The sequence below is a fragment of the Lipotes vexillifer genome, unplaced genomic scaffold, assembly GCF_000442215.2.
Source record: "Lipotes vexillifer unplaced genomic scaffold, Lipotes_vexillifer_v1.1 scaffold1011, whole genome shotgun sequence".
Taxonomy (NCBI): Eukaryota; Metazoa; Chordata; class Mammalia; order Artiodactyla; family Lipotidae; genus Lipotes; species Lipotes vexillifer.
Genome location: NW_006787698.1, coordinates 5,468,052 through 5,487,863, shown reverse-complemented (window position 1 = coordinate 5,487,863; position 19,812 = coordinate 5,468,052). Strand labels below are relative to the sequence as shown.

Below are 19,812 nucleotides of genomic sequence, written 5' to 3'. Positions count from 1 at the left end.
ACCAGCCCTCCCCGTCTGAGGAAGCAGACTCTCCTTCTGAGGACGCAGACCTGTACCCCACTCAGCTATACACATTAGCTCCTCCACACCTGGGGACACAAGAAAGAGCCCTCCCCTGGGAGAGAGAGAGAGGTGTCCTTTCTCTCGGGCTCAGATTGATACACATTTATCCGGAGAGCTCGGACCTCTTCCCCAGGGCCCTGGGCTGGGCGCTGGGGTCTGGCAGGGGCAACCGCGAGCAGTGAGTCCACCCCGCCCCGCCCCCGCGCTGCCCGGCCGCCCCGCCCCGCCGGCCCGACTCCCGGCCACTGCTCCCCGACCGGCCCTTCCGCCTCACTCAGCCGCGCGGCAGAGCGGGACGGGAGCGGACCATGGAGCGGACGACGGGCAAGGAGCTCGCCCTGGTAAGGGGACCTGGGGTCCCAGGACCCCACATCCCTGGCGACCCTCAAGTCCAGAAACTCCAGGTCCCCGACCGCCCCTTGGATCCTCTCTCCCCTCAAATCGGACCCTTCGGAACAGCCTGGGAGTCCCTACCTCTGGCCTCCCGGCCCCTGACCCAGTGAAGTGGCTGGCTCCTTTTAGGGATGGGTGGTGGCGGGAGTGTCTCTGAGCGCATCTGCGGGAGGGACTAGAGACAGACTCGCTAAGACTGGACCCTGGGACGTCCCCAAATGCCACCCGATCCTCCCAAGGGCTAGGTAGGAGGGTACCCGCAGCGCCGAGGGGACTTCCCGAGCCTGGACCCCTGCCCCGAGTCTCACTGACTCTGGCCGGCAAAGGGGGATAAAACTGGAGGGATCAGGCTTGAGTCCGCGGAAGAGGCGGGGCCGTGGTCCCGGGAGCCTTCCCCCTGCGGCGTCCTGAGCTCGCCTCCGCGTCCAGGCGCCGCTGCAGGACTGGGGCGAGGAGACCGAAGACGGCGCGGTGTACAGTGTCTCCCTGCGGCGGCAGCGCAGTCAGCGCTTGAGTCCGGGAGCAGGGCCTCGGGGCACCCAGGTGAGGAACGGGTAGGAGGCTGGGGCCGAGCGGAAGGTGACCAGGTGAGGGCGGGGCTGAGTGGAGGGGAGGAACTGGGGCCCGAAGGAGGGGCGGGGCTTAGAGGCGACCAGGTAAGGATGGCGTGGGGCCCAGGGGCGGCCAGGTGAGTGGGGTAGGTGAGGAGGCGGGGCCAGGTGAGGCCGAGGTGACTTGCAGGACTTGGGGACGGAACTGGACGGCAGGGCCTAGGTAAGCCAGGTTTAGTGGGGCGGAGCTGAAGGAGTGGTCTTTAGAAGAGACCAGGCGAGAGCGAGGTGGGGCGGAGAGTCTGGGAACGGGCCAGTGAAGCGCGGCAGGAGAGCTGGGAGCAGCCTGGGGGCGGAGGTGGGGGTGAGGTAGGGGTGGCTTGTAAATGGGGCAGAGGGCAGGGCGGGGCCTGGGCGGATGAGGAGGTTCCAGGCGGGTTTCGGGGGTCGATTGGGCAATGGGGAAGAATAATGAACTCAGGGGGCAGGATTCAGAAGAATGGACAGGATCAGATGCAAGATCGGTGCTTCCCAAAGGCACGATTGGAATGGGATGCTGGGGCCCACTCCTCTGTGTCTCACTGCGGTCACCCTGCCCCGCAGGCCCCCAGCCCCGGTGCCGACACCTTCCTCCATTACCGCACCAGCAAGGTGCGGGCGCTGAGGGCAGCGCGGCTGGAGCGGCTGGTGCGGGAGTTGGTGTCTGGAGACCGCGAGCAGGACCCAGGTTTCGTGCCTGCCTTCCTGGCCACCCACCGGGCCTTTGTGCCCACTGCCCGCGTGCTGGGCCTTCTCCTGCCACCGCCGCCGCCGCCCCTGCCGCCGGGGTCAGTACCAACGGGGGACTCTCATGTTCCCACCCCAGACCTTCACCCGGATACTCCTCTGCCCCCTCCGGTTTAGAACCAGGACACCCCCTCCAACCCCAGAATCTTCCTCCTGAGTCCCCTCCAGCCGCCCTCTTCCTCACCTGATGGCGGAGGGGGGATGTCTTTCCAGGGTTGAGATCAAGAAGACAGAGGGAAGAGATCTGACCTTCAGCAACAACCTGAGGTTTGTCCTCCCGTTGGGTGTGGGCAGCGGGGCATAGAGGTCAAAAGGATCTGAAGTGCAGGGGCTCCAGAGGTCCAGAGCTCTGGGCTGGGCTCTGAGGCCCCACCCCTCTGGCCAGGGCTGTGGTGTCAGTGCTGGGCTCCTGGCTGCGGGACTACCCTCAGGATTTCTGGGATCCCCCTGCCCACTCGGACCTAGGCAGTGTTTGCACCTTTCTGGGCTGGGCAGCCCCATCAGGGGCTGAGGCCCGGGAGGCAGAAAAGCTGCTGGGAGATTTCCTGAAGGATGCTGAGCCACAGCAGGAGGAAGAGGAGCGGTCCCAGACATGGGCAGGTGAGCGGGTTGGGGAACCGGTAGTGTCCGGAACAGGCATTCTCCCTCCCCCAGGGGTCTTCTCCCCTCACGGAGGAGCTACAGATCTTGGGCAAGGTTCTCAACTCTGTCTGAGCCTCAGTTTCTCCACCTGTAAAATGGGGATAATAGCCCTTTGTTTAAAGTATTGGCATTTGTCTATCACCTCCCCCCACACAACACATCCCAACTACAAAGATAGTCCATCATTGGGTCAGGATACCCTGTGTTTTTGGCTACAAATCATCTATTACTACTTGCCTTAGGAGCTACAGAGACCTGGGTTCAAATCCTAGTTCTGCCATTTGCTGACTGTGCGACCTTGGATAAATCAGCTCTCTGAGCCTCAGTTTCCTTATCTGCAAAATGGGGGCAATGACAGTACTTACCTCACTGGCTTCTTCATTCATTCAACAGATATTTAGCCACTGGCTCTGGGCACATAACAGTGGACAGGAGCTCCCTGTTCCCTGGGGAAGACAATTAGTGGACAAGTAAATAAACAAGTAATGAGGGCTTGGCAAATAGTATTATTTTCATTACTGTTGTTATCACAGATTCTTACCTATTAGAATCTACCACTTATAATGAAATCGATACAATAAATCATACTGATGTTTTCTAGTGAAGTGGGTGTCAGCAAACTATCTAGCCTTTTATGGAAAAGTTTGCTGGGACTTGCCTGGTGGTCCAGTGGTTAAGACTCTGCATTTCCATTGCAGGGGGCATGGGTTCAATCCCTGGTCAGAGAACTAAGATCCCACATGCCACGTTTGTTGCCCTCTACAACAGAGGTCTACAACCTCTGTTGTAGAGAGCTCTGGGGGGAAGGAAAAATATCCACATACTTCATTCAGATCTTTTTTCAGTTGTCATCTCCTCAGACATGCCTTCTCAGATCCCCTCCCAACAAATACAGCCTCCCACTCTGAGTCCTATTACCTGCCTTATTTTTCTGCATAGAACCTATTGGTCTTGTCCCCAACTCTACCCCCAGGGTCAGTTACAACACGGATTTGTCTACTGAATAATTACATCCTGCTTATAAAGTATCATCTTTCACCCATCTGTGTTTGATCTGATCCCTGTCACAAGAGCTTTATATCCCTAATCCATTCTTTAATCCTTAAACTGGCCACATTCCTCTCTGCTTTACAAAGTAGCAACCACTTCTCTCCCCTGGTGAGAGTTATTTGTATACATTTTATCCCGTCATCTTCCCTCCTGGTTACCAAGTATCTTTCTTCCTCTGCCTTCAAGATTTCACCAGCTGATTCCAAGTCATCAGAGCTGCACAGGGCAGTGGGGTAGCCACTAGCCCGATGTGGCTATTAAAATTGAACTTAATTAACATTAAATAAAAATTAAAATCAGTTCTTTGGTCACAATGGCCACATTTCTAGTGCTCGGTAACCACATCGGGCAGCACAGGTAGAAAATATTTCCACCACTGCAGAAAATTCTATTGAAAGTGCTGCCCTATGCTATGAGTTCTTGAGGTAAGAGGAGAAAATGAACATTTATTGAACACTGACTTTATGCCAGGATCTGGGAACCTTCATATCCTTGTTTGGGGGTTACTTTTTTGTTTGTTTTGTTTGTTTTGTTTTTTTTTGTTTTTTTTGTTTTTTGCGGTATGCGGGCCTCTCACTGTTGTGGCCTCTCCCGTTGCGGAGCAGAGGCGCTGGACGCGCAGGCTCAGCGGCCATAGCTCACGGGCCCAGCCACTCCGCGGCATGTGGGATCTTCCCGGACCGGGGCACGAACCCGTGTCCCCTGCATCGGCAGGCGGACTCGCAACCACTGCGCCACCAGGGAAGCCCTGGGGGTTACTTTTTACCATGGAAAATTTCAGACGTATAGAAAAGTAGAGAGAAGTAACGTAAAGAATACTGAAACACCCATCACTCATCTTCCACGATTATCAATTTGACCAAAAAAAAAAAAATTTTTTTTCAGGATGATTTGAAGGCAAATCCCAGACTTACCGTCCCTTCACACACAAATACTTTGGGTCTCACCGGTAATTGACAAGGACTTTAAAATGTATATAACCTTCATGCCCACAATCTTTTCCAACGAAATCAGCAATAATTACTCAATATCAAAAACTACGCATATTCAAATTCCCCTATTGTTCCTAAGTTGTCTTCTATATAGTTGTTTCTTCCAAAAACCAAAGATCCATTTAAAGTGTTCTTTTTTTAAAAAATAAATTTAGGGCTTCCCTGGTGGCGCAATGGTTGAGAATCCGCCTGCCATTGCAGGGGACACGGGTTTGAGCCCTGGTCTGGGAGGATCCCATATGCCGCGGAGCGGCTGGGCCCGTGAGCCACAACTACTGAGCCTACGCGTCTGGAGCCCGTGCTCCGCAGCAAGAGAGGCCGCGACAGTGAGAGGCCCGTGCACCGCGATGAAGAGTGGCCCCCGCTCACCGCAACTAGAGAAAGCCCTCACGCAGAAACAAAGACCCAACACAGCCAAAACTAAAATTAAATAATGTTTTAAAAAAAAGAAAAAGAAAAAATAAATTTATATATTTTATTTATTTACTTTTGGCTGTGTTGGGTCTTCATTGTTGCACACGGGCTTTCTCTAATTGCGGCGAGCGGGGCCTACTCTTCGTTGCGGTGCTCGGGCTTCTCATTGCGGTGGCTTCTCTTGTTGCGGAGCACGGGCTCTAGGTGTGCGGGCTTCAGTAGTTGTGGCACACGGGCTCAGTAGTTGTGGCTCTAGAGCACAGGCTCAGTAGTTGTGGCGCATGGGCTTAGTTGCTCCGCGGCATGTGAGATCTTCTTGGACCAGAGCTCAAACCCGTGTCCCCTGCATTGGCAGGTGGATTCTTTACCACTATGCCACCAAGGAAGTCCCAGGTGTTCATTTCTTAGATCTCTTTTTTTCTATGACTGTTCCTCTTTGCCTGTTGATTAATGGCATTAGGAGAAAATAATGGGTCATTTGTCCCGAGGAATGTCTCACATTCTTCTCCATTTACCTGTTAGCTTTCTCATGGTGACATGAAGCATGTTCCTCTATTCACCATATTTGCTGTAAGAGCTAAAGGTTTGATTAGATTTATGTGCAATTTTTTTCCCCTATGCTCACTTTTTTTTTTTTTTTTTGGTGCTCAAGTTATGGGATTTTTTAAAAATTTTATTGTATTTATTTTTTATACAGCAGGTTCTTATTAGTTGTCTATTTTATACATATTAGTATATATATGTCAATCCCAATTCATCCCACCCCCCCCTTTCCCTCCTTGGTGTCCATACATTTGTTCTCTACATCTGTGTCTCCATTTCTGCCTTGCAAACAGGTTCATCTGTACCATTTTTCTAGATTCCGCATATATGCGTTAATATACAATATTTATTTTTCTCTTTCTGATTTACTTCACTCTGTGTGACAGTCTCCAGGTCCATCCACATCGCTACAAATGGCCCAATTTCGTTCCTTTTTATGGCTGAGTAATTTTTTCCCCCTATGCTCACTTTTAAAAACTAATATTTTGCGGGACTTCCCTGGTGGCCCAGTGGTTAAGACTCTGTGCTCCCACTGCAGGGTTCGATTCCTGTTCCAGGAACTAAGATCCCGCATGCAGCATGGCACAGCCAAAAAATAAAAATAAAGTAGTATTTTGCAATGCTGCCTGTCCTAATACGAAATGAAAGACAGATAATTAAACAGACTTACACAGATAATTTAAAAATAATAACATGATGCTGGAATTGTAATAGGAAGGAGGAACAAAACAAAAGCAGTTTACACAACAATCAACTATACTTGTTGGTATGTCAATGTCTGGGCATATGCCTCACCAGGAGACATCAGGAAGTTGTTCAGTGCCTTCACCTGCCATAGCATCGTGGTGAATATGGCAGCCAGAAACTAATGCAGGGGGATGCACTGGCGACACAGATGCAGCAGCATAGATGTTGGTGACATCAATTTCCAAAACGGTGAACAACACTTGCCATTTCCATACAAAACAAAGTTCACAGTCCTTGCCTTTCTAGAGCCAAAATAATTAGTGTTTATGAGCAAAGATAGTTGAGTTCTAAGTGCCAAGTATTGTAAACAGGTTTTTCAAGGACACAAATTTCTTGGAGGGACAGTTGGAGGCTGGTGGTACAATTCTTCACTATGAGTGCCTAGCCCCTCTTGTGGCAAGATTTCAACTTCCAAAATGTCCCCCTAGGGGGCGCCACCATTGACCGCCACCTCGGAAAAATCATTCATATTTATTGAGTACTTTATAGCCATCTGGTATGCGTGATTTCATTTGATTAAAAAAAATCCAAGTGAAGAAACCAAGGCACAGAGAGGTTTAAAGTCTTGCTTAATTCGCACAGCACCCCGGTGGACCAGTTTGGATTTGAACTTGGGACGTAAAGACGATAGCCTTTCCTTAACCACAAGGTTATACCACCTCTAACCACCAGAAAAGGGCAGATGGATCCTATCCTAATACAGGTTCAAAGTCAAAAAGCTCTATTTTCTATTCTAGACTTTGAGCACCTGGCTTCAGACCCCTGCCATTTACTGAAGATGTGAGTTAGAGCAAATTCCTGCCTCAGTTTTCCCATTAAAAAAAGGTGCATAATAGTACCTCCCTCGCAGGGTTAGTGTATAAATTTCCCCGTTAATCCACCCAAGATGCTCAACGAACAGTTACTGCTGCTCTGACGTTCTTAAAAACACTCAAGGAGATCTCTGTTTCACAGATGAGAAAAGTGAGGACACAGATGCCCAAGGTCACGCAGCCAGTCCTGGATTCAAACTTCAGAGTTTTTAACCCCCTTTAATGCTCCCTTAGGACATCCAGGGGTTGCCCAGATACCCCGTCCAGACTCCCCGGTAGGCTGCTTGGAAGAGGTGGAAGGACTCGTGCGGGAAGGTCCTGAGCTCCTGGACTTCAGTGTAGACGACGTGGCCGAGCAGCTGACCCTGATGGATGCGGTGAGGATCCCTGCTGGGCGCGGCCGGGAGGGGGCGGGGCGTAGAGGAGGGGGAAGGGGGACATGCCCAGCTGAGCACAGATCCTACCCACCCCCGACCCCGGCGCGCAGGAGCTCTTCTCGCGCGTGCGGCCCTTCGAGTGCCTGGGTTCCGTGTGGTCGCAGCGGGACCGGCCGGGGGCCACAGGCACCGCCTCCACTGTGCGCGCCACTGTGACCCAGTTCAACACGGTGACCGGCTGCGTGCTGGGCTCGGTGCTCGGGTCGCCGGGCCTGGCCGCCCCGCAGAGGGCGCAGCGGCTGGAGAAGTGGATCCGCATCGCGCAGGTGTGCCTGTCGGGGGGGGTGGTGGTGGGGGGGGAGGGGGGCATGGGGCACCGAGGCCAGAGAGAGGTCGGGGGCGGGCGGAAGGCCGAGGACTGGGTTCTGGGGATACTCGGAGGATTGGGGCTGCGAGGTGCCTAAGAGAAAGCCTAGGACGTGGCTGGGCGGGACTGGCGCCTGAGACCGCAGAGGGACGCAGGGCTGGTCTAGGAATAAGGATGGGATGGGGGCACTGGGGAGCGGATAGGCTTGGAGGAGAGACCAAAGCCAAGAGCCGGAGGCAGAGGTCCTGAAAGCGACTGGATGGAAGCGGGGCAGGAGCCTGAGCAGAGTGGAAGAGGAGAAATGGGGGCCAGGAAAGAGAGTGGGGGCGTGGCGAGGCGCAGGGGGAAGAAGGTAGACACCTGGGTGAGACTTGGGCTGCGGGGAGGAGTCTGGGTCTAGAAGAGACGCTACGGGTCCGTCTGGGGCCCGGGGAGAAGTAAGGAGTGGGGACACGGGAAGCCAAGGCCAGAGGAAGGGAATGGAGGGGCAGCTGGGGGAGGGGCTGGGACTGCAGGTTGGAGAGGGGGAGGGGCCCCTGGGCTGAATCTGGGTAGCTCGTCAGATACGGGGCGAACCGTAAGGATCTAACCTGGGGTCACAAGTCACGGGATCAAAGGTGGATCATACTTGGAGCTCAGGCTTGGGGGTGTGACCAGCGGTCCCCCACCCGCTCCCCAGCGCTGCCGGGACCTGCGGAATTTCTCCTCCCTGCGCGCCGTCCTGTCCGCCCTGCAGTCTAACCCCATCTACCGGCTCAAGCGCAGCTGGGGTGCCCTGAGCCGGTGAGCAAGGGGCGGCGTGCTGGCGCGGGACGCCCCGCCCACCTCGTGCCAGCTCTGACTCTCCCCGCGGCCACCCCTGACCCCTCTCCTGTCCCCTCAGGGAACCGTTATCCACTTTCAGGAAACTTTCGCAGATTTTTTCCGATGAGAACAATCACCTCAGCAGCAGAGAGATTCTCTCCCAGGTACAGATGGGTGAGGACCCCTCAGATCCCAGGCCCAGGAAGGGGACCAGGGGCCCAGCAGGGCATTGCTTGTCATTGTCATAACATTCAGTGTCCTTTCCCTATGCCTCGAGAATGACCTTCCTCTTGTTTGTGGGCAGCCCTGCGTTTCTACTCCCTCTGCTGCCCTCATTATAGCTCACACTTGGTGGCTGCCTTATTTATTCATCCAACAAATACCAGAAGTTACAGGGAAAAGGTCACTGAAGGCCAGAGTCAGAGCAAAGAGTGAAAAAAAAAAAAATTCTGCTAAGGACTTGACTTTGATAAGAAAAGCTGGAAAAAAAAATGTGCCAACAATGTTCAGGGCATTTCTGGGGGATCTCCAGGTACAAAGATTTTCACCTGTGTTAAGGCCAGCCTTGGGGGCCAAGGCACCCACAAGCCCCACCTCCCATCATCCCCAGTGAGCCCTGCCCCCTGCTGCTTATCTGTTCTCTCCCCCTCCCTGTTCACTTTTCCTTGGGTATGGCCTTTACAACTGCTTGTGATGGAGGCATCTTCCCCGAGGGAGGGGGCAAAGAGACCCCAGGACTGCTCAGTTCTTCCCCTTCCCCCAGGAGGAGGCTACCGCGGAGAATGCCCCCCCAGGAAGCCTGCCCTCAGTGAGTGATGTGGTTTGGGATGAGGGACAAGCAGGATCCTGGGTGGGGGGTGGAGCCTGGTGGGGTCGGTGATGGCTGAGAGTGACTGGAGCTCTGGGGGCCACAGAAACTGCCCCCAGGCCCCATCCCCTACCTTGGCACCTTTCTCACGGACCTGGTCATGCTGGATACAGCCCTGCCGGACATGCTGGAGGTCTGAGCCCTGACCCTTGACTCCTGACCCCAGCCTCACTCACCCTCAGCACAGAGGGCCTCCTGACCTCACACCCGTGACCCTGCCTTGTGCTCCTGACCCCAGCCCCCTTAGTGCGGTGGGGCTCCTGACATCCCAACCCCTGACCTTGACCCTTGATCCTTGACCCTGGAGGCTCCAGTTCAGACAAAATTTGCCCCCAGGGGGATCTCATCAACTTTGAGAAGAGGAGGAAGGTAAGTGGGCACTGGGGTGGGCATGCCGGGGGGAGGGGGGGTCCAGGATGGGGGTTGAGCATGGACGGGGTCTCAGAGGCCACCCCCTCAGGAGTGGGAGATCCTGGCCCACATCCAGCAGCTGCAGAGGCGCTGTCAGAGCTACTGCCTGAGCTCCCACCTGCCCATCCTGGCTGCCCTGCGCACCCAGCGCCAGCTCAGCGAGGAGCAGAGGTGACCAACATGTGGCCTGGCCTGACCAACCCCCCACCCGCTGACCCTGGATCACACACTGGATCCACCTCCCCCATGCACCTCTCCAGCTCCTCCTAAGACCCCCCTCCTGATCCCTGACACCCCCCCACCCAGCCTGTCACCTTGCATTGTCTGCGGCCCAGTCGAGGGCCCCAGTTGACCTCTGACCCCAAACTTTGACCCATCTGACTTTCTGACTTCAACCTTTAACATGCAGCTGGCCATTCCATTCAACCATCCCATCTTTTCTTTTCCCCCACCTCTGGCCCTATCTGACCCATGACCCCATTCATAACCCCCATCTGACTCTCTGAGCCCAATCATTGACCCCCAATTCTGAGCAACTGACTCTTATGTCAGAGCATCCAACTCAACTGTCCCAATGGTTTCTTTTCATTCTACTGAATCCATGATCCTAACAATTGACCTCAGTGATCATCTGACCTTGAACTCTATCCCTGACCCCATTTGACTCCTCAGTCCCACTCTGTAAGCCCCTGTGTGACCTGCCAACCAAGCCATCTCATCTCATCCCTGATAAGACCCCACAGCTGTAATGACCCTGACCCCAACATTGGGTGCCCAACCCCTGGCTGTTCCCACACACACACACACACACACCCAAAACCCAGCTCCCGACCGATTCTAACTCATTTCCCACCCCCCCATCCCATCTGCATCTTGACCCCTCAGCTACCGCATCTCCCGGGTCATTGAGCCACCGGCCGCCTCCTGCCCCAGCTCCCCACGCGTCCGGCGGCGAATCAGCCTCACCAAGCGCCTCAGTGCGTGAGTCTCAGGGAGTATGTGGGGAGTGACGTGGGCAGAGATGGTATCCGCTCCTGGGACTGAGTCTGGTCTCGGCCTCATCCCCTGTCTCTATTTTCAGGAAGCTGTCCCGAGAGAGAGGCTCATCCCCTGGTGGGAGTCCCAGGGATCCCTCATCCTCCACCTCCAGGTCAGCATCCCATTTGCTAAAGGGGCTGGAGAGGACAGGATCAGAGATCAGGGCAGCCACCCCACTTCAGACTCTGTCTCCCCCAGTCTGTCCCCAGCGTCCCCCCCATCCAGTCCTAGAACGAGGGACCCTCCTCCCGGCAGTCCTCCGGCCTCTCCAGGGCCCCAGAGCCCCAGCACCAAGGTACCAGGACTATGTATACATGTGGGACTGCAGGCACCCAGGGCTGTGTGTGTGTGTGTGTGTGTGTGTGTGTGTACAGGATTTGGGGGCTAGGTATGTACACAGGAGACTATGCGCACAGTTGGCTGAACACTCTAGGGATATGTCCAGGAAGCCATGTGCATTTCCATGGCCCCGTCTGAGGGACTGTCCATCAGTTATGCTCAGGTCTGGACCAGATCTTCCACTAGACACAAGGTACTCTGGGGTGCAATCACCCACTTTTGCACGGATATGCATTTTCCTAGGAATCTGCATACCTGGAGGGGAAATGCGGGCATGAATATCCACAACATCCACAGGACCATGTGCAGGGTTTTTCATGGACATGGGCTTGTGCGTATCCAACAATTGTGAGCAAATGGGTGCAGTTGCCGCTCTCTGGTTACACAGGGTTTCTTGTGTGTGAACATGAGTCATGTGTGAATTCATGTAACAGGGCGTGAAAGTCTGTATGTGATGGGAGTGCATAGATGTGGGCTTGTGTATGTACCCTAATTGCATGTCCCAGGCTTGGGGTGTGCAGGAAGACGTGTTGCATACAGTGAGGGAGGGGCCTCGTGCTCTCACCGCTCAGTCCCCACCCCACTGCCTACAGCTGCCACTGAGCCCAGACCTACCAGGCCCCCGGACCCTGGCCTTGCCCTTGAGTGGCCCTCACATCTCCCTCCCGGGGCAGCAGGGCTCAGAGGCCTGCGTCGTCCGAGTCAGCATCGACAATGACCATGGAAATCTGTATCGGAGCATCCTGGTGAGGGGCTGTGCCTGGGACCTGCTGGTAGCAACCCTGCCCTTGGGGCTTGGGCTGTCATCCCTCACCTCCCGCCCTCTCTTCCCAGCTCACTAGTCAGGACAAGGCCCCCAGCGTGGTGCAGCGAGCCTTGGAAAAGCACAATGTGGCTCAGCCCTGGGCCCAGGACTATCAGCTCTTCCAAGCCCTTCCTGGGGACAGGGGTGAGCAGGGACAGCTTGGAGCCACAGCTGGGGGGCAGCTTCAGGAGGGGGGCGGCAGACTGACCGGGATGGCTCTGGCACAGAGTAGGGGTGAGATGAAGCAGGGTTGGGGTAAGAGGCAGAAAAATATTGGTACCTTTATTAGGTGGGGTCATGAAGTTGTCCTGTCTCAGTGTGAGGGAAGCGGGCACCAAAGGTGACGTCCTAGGATTTATGGGGAAATGAGATTGTCCAGGGTCCAGTGGAGAGGGAGTGTAGAAGGTCATCCGGGCTTAAATTTGTAGAATCATGAGGTTATTCAGGCTCAACCTGGTGGAGCACAAGACTGAAGCAGGGTCTGGGCTTGGATCTGAGGGGAAATGAGTTTGTCCGGGCTCAGCATGGGGACTCTGAATTTACCTGAACTTGGCATAGGAGAGGGCCACATGGTACTGAAATTCAGGGTAGGGAAGCATGAGATCGTTCAGTGTACAGGTGAGTAGGAGGTTGTCCAGTTTTCAAGAGGGAGAGGCAGGGGCTTCCCTGGTGGCGCAGTGGTTGAGAGTCCGCCTGCCGATGCGGAGGACACGGGTTCGTGCCCCGGTCCGGGAAGATCCCGCATGCCGCCGAGCGGCTAGGCCCGTGAGCCGTGGCCACTGGGCCTGCGCGTCTGGAGCCTGTGCTCCACAACGGGAGAGGCCACAACAGTGAGAGGCCCGTGTACCGCAAAAAAAAAAAAAAAAGAAAAAAAAGAGGGAGAGGCAACAGGGAACTATATTCAGTATCCTGTGACAAACCATAATCGAAAAGAATATGAAAAAGAATACATATATATATGTATAACTGAGTCACTTTGTGGTACAGAAGAAATTAACACAATATTGTAAATCAACTATACCTCAATTAAAAAGTTTTTTAAATGGAGAAAAAAATGTAGGAAAAAAAAAGAGAGAGAGGCAAGAGATTGACATGCTAGGGAATTCCCTGGCAGTCCAGTGGTTAGGACTCTGTGCTTCCACTGCAAGGGGCACAGGTTCCGTCCCTGGTCGGGGAACTAAGATCCCGCAAGCCCCACAGTGTGGCCAAAAAAGAAACCAGAGAGAGAGCGACATATTAAAGGGCATGATGTAAGGTTGGCTGGACATTAGGAAGGATACATGAGGTTGTTCACATGTCAAGTGTGAGGGTTGTACAGGCTGGAAGTGGGAAGTCAGAAGTTGTCCAAGTTCATGGTGAGAGCAGCGTGAACTTGGCTGGGAGTTGGCTGCAGGGGAAGGGTGGGATGGGCAGGAAGTTGATTGGTCTGGGTGGCCTGACTTTGTTCAAGCTTGTAGTGCAGGTTGTCTAGACTCCAGGGGGAAATAGCAGGAGGTAGCCCAGGTTCACGGGGTTGGAGGTGGGGGGAGACATGAGGTTGTGCAGGCTTTGAGTGGGACATGGTCTAGGTTCACAAAGAGGAGAATGAGGTTGGCTTAGCACTAGCTGAAGGGACCCAAGGTTGTTCAGGCTCCAAGGTGCATGGTGGAAGGTTACCTAGGTCCTTTGTGAGGGAAGTATGAGGTTGTGTGGGCCTTTCACCATCATCTCCGCCCCTGGTCAGAGCTCCTGATTCCTGACAATGCCAATGTCTTCTACGCAATGAGCCCAGCCGCCCCTGGAGACTTCGTGCTGCGACGGAAGGAGGGGGCCCGGCACACCACCTCAGTCTCCCCAGTCTGAGGTGGTTCTCCCCCTCCTCCAGGACATGGGCCCCATGGGCAGCAAGGGGCCTGGCTTCTCTCACCAGGGGGCAGGGAGGGAGCTCTTCTCTGGAAATCTCTCATTCCCCAGTAGAGGCCGTTGTCCTCCATACCCTGTAAACTCCCCCCTCCCCAAACTTTATTGGACCTCATCCCTCTGACCCTTTTGGCACCAGACCCCTATTCCAAAGACATCAGCCCATGGGTGGCTGGTGGAGAGCTCATCCCATAAACATAGAAAGGGGTGTGGTGTCAGGGGTCAGACCCTCCCCCAGAGAAATCTTGTAACTGCTGGAGACACATCTGAAGTGATAGAAGTGGATGAAAATAGTGATCAAAGTTATGAAACAGGAGTCAGTCTTGTTTGTTCTGCGCCTGTGCTTCACGTTCACTTTTCATCAAGATAAGAATTGAGGGCTTCCCTGGTGGCGCAGTGGTTGAGAGTCCGCCTGTCGATGCAGGGGACACGGGTTCGTGCCCCGGTCCGGGAAGATCCCACATGCCGCAGAGCGGCTGGGCCCGTGAGCCATGGCCGCTGAGCCTGCGCGTCCGGAGCCTGTGCTCCGCAACGGGAGAGGCCACAACGGTGAGAGGCCCGCGTACCGCAAAAAAAAAAAAAAAAAAAAAAAAAAAGATAAGAATTGAAAGAAAGAAAGAGAGAGAGAGAGAAAAACTTAAGAGCCCTAAGAAAGGGGTTGGGTGAGGCATGACTTGAATCCAGGGGGGTCTCTGTCACAAACAGAGGGTTCAGGACTCCCTCCCTCAACATTGTTGGGGTGATATGATTCTTTTCTGCCATGTATATGGGAGAGTGAAGAAGAAATTTCATTGGAATCAGAGACAAATAACATCATCACCCATGAGTCATTAAGGGCTGTGAGGATGAGAGGGGTGAGCTAGCGGTACTGGGGTAGGATGAAGAAACACGTAGAGAAGGCACAGACGAAGTGAGCTGTAGGGCCACCCGCAACATAATCATAACAACAACAATAATGATACTGACTCATGAACTCCCACTCTGCCAGACATCAACTAGGGGCTTTATATCTAACTGTATTAATCAGGGTTCTTTCTGTTTCAAGTGGTCAAACACCCAAATCAAACAGGTATGTGCAAAAAAGGAAATGAATGCCCGTGTAATTGTAAAGTTCCATGGGTCCAGCTTCAGGCACAGTTGGATCCAGGGACTCAAAAGATGTCACCAGGACTTTGTAACAAAATTTCTTGCCTCTGATTTGCTCTGAGAATGAGACTGTCCATTGTCTCCCTAAATCCATTCACCTTCGTCTATGGTAATGGAAACACTGATTTTTAGCTGGCTACCCAGAGTAAAAACCACATTTCCAGTCTCCCTTGCAGCAAAATGTGGTCATATGACAAAGTCTTAGCCAATGAGATGTAAAGGGAAAGTATGTGGGTAAATTCCAGGCTCTGCCCTTGAAGAGAAGGGTTGTGTCCTCTCCTTCCTTTTCTGCGTCCTGGTGGTTAGAATGAGGATGTGGGGTAGATCATCTTGGAGTACGTGGTTCATACCCTCTGAATAACTGAGCCACAAACTGGAAGGAGTGTGGCCCTCTGAGACCAGGGAGCAGCCTTATTGTATTGCTCCTACTTGGATTGTTACAAAAGAGAGAACTAAATGCCTATCTTATTTAAGGCATCACATTATGATTTGGGTCTCTATTACAGTAGCCAAAAGGACATTTAAATGACTACTGCCCCACTCCAAGGCAGCCTCACCCTCGTTGGGGCAGTGCCAGGCTTACATCCCACCAGCTCCACCTTCCCATGCAAGGAAAATCCCTTCATCCCATCAGCTCCAGCAAAAGTCCCAGAGCAGATGCTGACTGGACCAGCGTGTCTTGTAACCACCCCTGAGCCAATCACTGTGTTCAGAGGAATGTGATATGTTCATTGGCCAGGCCTGGGTCCTGTGCTCATTCTGTCAGCTGGCAGAGACATTTCAAATCACAGGAATGGAGTCTGGGAGGGCATGTAAATAGAAATTACATTTGCTGTTACTAGGAAAAGGGAGAATTCTGGGGAACATGCAAAAAAAAAAAAAAAAAAAAAAAAAAAAAATCCCTAGGGTTCCAAACATTGTCCCTGGTAAAATAATGGGGGATGCCCAGGCATTGTCTGGAGTGGGAGAGGAGCTAGAAGAATCTAGGTATCATGTAGGGCCTCATGAAAAACAGTTAAGCACACAGCACGCTACTTTACAGGATTTTTTTTTTCTCTAAGTATTAAGACATTAAGACCAATCGGGACTTCCCTGGTGGCACAGTGGTTAAGAATCCGCCTGCCAATGCAAGGGACATGGGTTTGAGCCCTGGTCTGGGAAGATCCCATGTGCCGCGGAGCAACTAAGCCCGTGCGCCACAACTACCAAGCCTGCGTGCTGCAACTACTGAAGCCCGCGCGCCTAGAGCCCGTGCTCCACAACAAGAGAAACCACCACAATGAGAAGCCCGCGCACCGCAGCAAAGAGCAGCCCCCACTCGCTGCAACTAGAGAAAGCCTGCGTGCAGCAACCAAGACCCAACGCAGCCAAAAATATAATAATAATGAAAAATAAATATAAAATTTTTTTTAAGTTTTAATTAAAAAAAAAGACCAACCAGATGTGAGTAACAGCATCCTTCTTAAGTTAGCTTAAGCAAATATTTGCTATCCTTACTGAGTCCTTACAATGCACAAGGCATGTTCTCAGAAGTTGACATAATCTGTCTCATAATCCTCACAATAGCCTTATGTGGGGGCAGGGAGGGGTGCACTATTATCATGCCCATTTTATTTATTTATTTATTTATTTATTTTTTTGTAGTACGCGGGCCTCTCACTCTTGTGGCCTCTCCCATCGCGGAGCACAGGCTCCGGACGCGCAGGCTCAGCGGCCATGGCTCACGGGCGCAGCCGCTCCGCGGCATGTGGGATCTTCCCAGACCGGGGGACGAACCCGTTTCCCCTGCATCGGCAGGCGGACTCTCAACCACTGCGCCACCAGGGAAGCCCTATCATGCCCATTTTATACATGAAAAACTGAGACTAGGGAGGGTTAAGTAAGTGGTAAGTGGCAAGGTTGGGGTTCAAACCTGAATGGCCTGCAATACATCAGAACACATGCACTTACTAACAGGGCTAGATTGCCTCTCACAATCACAGTTTACAGTTTCTCTCTCTCCCTCCCTCTCTCCCTCACTCACACATACACACACACTCAATCCAAATGCCAATTTCCCGAGGAAGAGATTCTCATTGGCTTCTGTGTTTTGTTTGTTTGTTTGCCCAGCTTGTGGGATCTGAGTTTCCCTACCAGCAACAGAACCCATGCCGCCTGCAGGGGAAGCATGGAATCCTAACCACTGGACCACCAGGGAATTCCCCGTCTTCTGTTTTTCAAAGTGCAGGACAGGACTTCCCTCGTGGTGCAGTAGTTAAGAATCTGCCTGTCAAAGCAGGGGACACAGGTTTGAGCCCTGGACCGGGAAGATCCCACGTGCTGCGGAGCAACTAAGCCCCCGAGCCATAACTACTGAGCCCAAATGGCATAACTACTGAAGCCTGTGCGCCTAGAGCCCAGTGCTCTGCAACTAGAGAAGCCACCACAATGAGAAGCCCACGCACCGCAACGAAGAGTAGCCCCCACTCGCCGCAAGGAGAGAGGCTGCGTGCATCAACAAAGACCCAACACAGCCAAAAATACATAAATAAATTTATTTTTTTTTTAAGTGCAGAAGTACTCAGGAACAGCTCTATCCAGTGGCTAACACAAAGTCAACTGTTTCTCTACATCTCTCAGCTTGGTTTTTCACTAATCTTTTACTCCACAAATATTTCCTGACCTCCTACTGTATGGCAGGCCCTGTTCTAGGTGCTGGGGATGCAGAAATGAACAAAACGGACTAGTGAAGGTGGTGAATCAATAACAAAGCATCAAATACGTATCAGATATAATAAGTACAGAGAATGCAAAAGGCTGCTACTACTACTAAGCCGTTTAAGGGCTGATGGGGAGTGTGGGGCTAGAGGGTTGCTATTTTATTTATTTATTTGTTTGTTTGTTTGTTTGTTTTTACTTTTGGCTGTGTTGGGTCTTCGTTGCTGCATGCAGGCTTTCTCTACTTGCGGTGAGCAGGGACTACTCTTCATTGCGGTGTGCAGGCTTCGCATTGCAGTGGCTTCTCTTGTTGCCGAGCACAGGCTCTAGGTGCATGGGCTTCAGTAGTTGTGGCACGGGGGCTCAGTAGTTGTGGCTCGCGGGCTCTAGAGAGCAGGCTCAGTAGTTGTGGCGCACAGGCTTAGTTGCTCCGCAGCATGTGGGATCTTCCCCGACCAGGAATCGAACCCGTGTCCCCTGCCTTGGCAGGCAGATTCTTAAGCACTGCACCACCAGGGAAGCCCGAGGGTTGCTATTTTAAATACGGCGAGCAAGGAGGGCTTCATTGAGGAGGTGACATATAGGCAGAGGCCTGCGTAAAGTGAAGGAGTGAGCCCCATGTCTAGTTAGAGGAAGAGTCTACGGGTGGAGGTAACAGACAGTTCAGAAGCCCACATTAGCTTCATCATCAGGCAATTTTTTCCCTCCTAATGGCAAAGATGTCTCTGGCTAGTCATCTGCTCACCTCAACATCCAACAGAAAGCGGCACCCCATTTCCCAGTAACAGTCCCATGATGGAAACTCACTGGATCCCTTTCGGTCACATGCTGTCCCTGAACCAATCACTGTGCTCCAGGGAATGGAGCTCTCTCTCTCTCTCTCTCTCTCTCTCTCTTTTTTTTTTTGCGGTACGCGAGCCTCTCACTGTTGTGGCCTCTCCTGTTGCGGAGCACAGGCTCCGGACGCACAGGCTCAGCGGCCATGGCTCACGGGCCCAGCTGCTCCGCGGCACGTGGGATTTTCCCGGACCGGGGCACAAACCCGTATCCCCTGTATCAGCAGGCGGACTCTCAACCACTGCGCCACCAGGGAAGCCCTCTCTCTTTTTTAATTAATAAATTTATTTATTTATGGGTCTTCGTTGCTGGGCGTGGGCTTTCTCTAGTTAAGGCAAGCGGGGGCTACTCTATTGCAGTGGGCAGGCTTCTCATTGCGGTGGCTTCTCTTGTTGTGGAGCACGGGCTCTAGGCGCGTGAGCTTCAGTAGTTGTGGCACACGTGCTCAGTAGCTGTGGTTGCGGGCTTTAGAGCGCAGGTTCAGTAGTTGTGGCGCACAGGCTTAGTTGCTCCGCCGCATATAGGATCTTCCCAGACCAGGGCTCGAACCTGTGTTTCCTGAACTGGCAGGCGGATTCTTAACCACTGCGCCACCAGGGAAGTCCCGGAATGGAGCTCTCTGATTGGCTAATCTGGGGCAGGCTGCAGCAATGAGGTAGGTATCAGCACCAACCCCTCCGCCTTCCCCAGGCATGTACCTCTGTGGGGAGGGTGTTTATACCAGTTTAAGCTCACCCCAGGTGAAAAGCTTTTATAGTTTGTTCTATACTTTCCAGATTATTAAAAGAACTGCACACTCCTTGTAAAATAAAATCCCAATAGTATAGAAATGTAAGCAGAAAAAAAAATGCAAAAAAATAACACATTGAAACCTCACACTCCAGAATATATGTAATTTTACAAATGCAGGCTCTTTCACACATACTGTCCGGCAGCACTGCCCAACACTGTGCAAACACTCAACCACTACTCACTATTATGATTATTATTTTCCTACCCAGACTGGGAAGAGATGTTGATTAGCACGATAATATCAGTAGCTTACATTTTTGGAATGTTTGCTATGTGTCAAGTCGGATTTTACAGATGAAAAGGCTGAAGCTCAGATAAGGTAAGTCACCTGTTCAGGGTCACACAGCAAGAAAGTGGGTCCTACGCAGAAACCAGAGCTGCTCCCGCCACCCCCCCACCCCACCCCCCAAGGGGCCCCCAGACCCTGGAGGGCCTCTGC

General features: G+C 52.8%; 1 protein-coding gene across 1 annotated transcript; it reads left to right on the top strand.

The window, feature by feature from the left end:
• The first annotated feature begins 371 nt into the window (after positions 1-371).
• RGL3 (ral guanine nucleotide dissociation stimulator like 3) lies at positions 372-19,671 on the top strand. Its single transcript, XM_007460702.1, has 19 exons — positions 372-404; positions 886-999; positions 1,611-1,834; positions 2,007-2,060; positions 2,179-2,393; positions 7,228-7,370; positions 7,481-7,696; positions 8,417-8,520; positions 8,621-8,705; positions 9,305-9,349; positions 9,456-9,542; positions 9,746-9,778; positions 9,870-9,991; positions 10,706-10,801; positions 10,902-10,970; positions 11,057-11,153; positions 11,791-11,943; positions 12,032-12,146; positions 19,583-19,671. Exons 1-19 carry the CDS (start codon positions 372-374, stop codon positions 19,669-19,671), a joined length of 2,094 nt encoding a protein of 697 aa, XP_007460764.1.
• Positions 19,672-19,812: the final 141 nt, after the last annotated feature.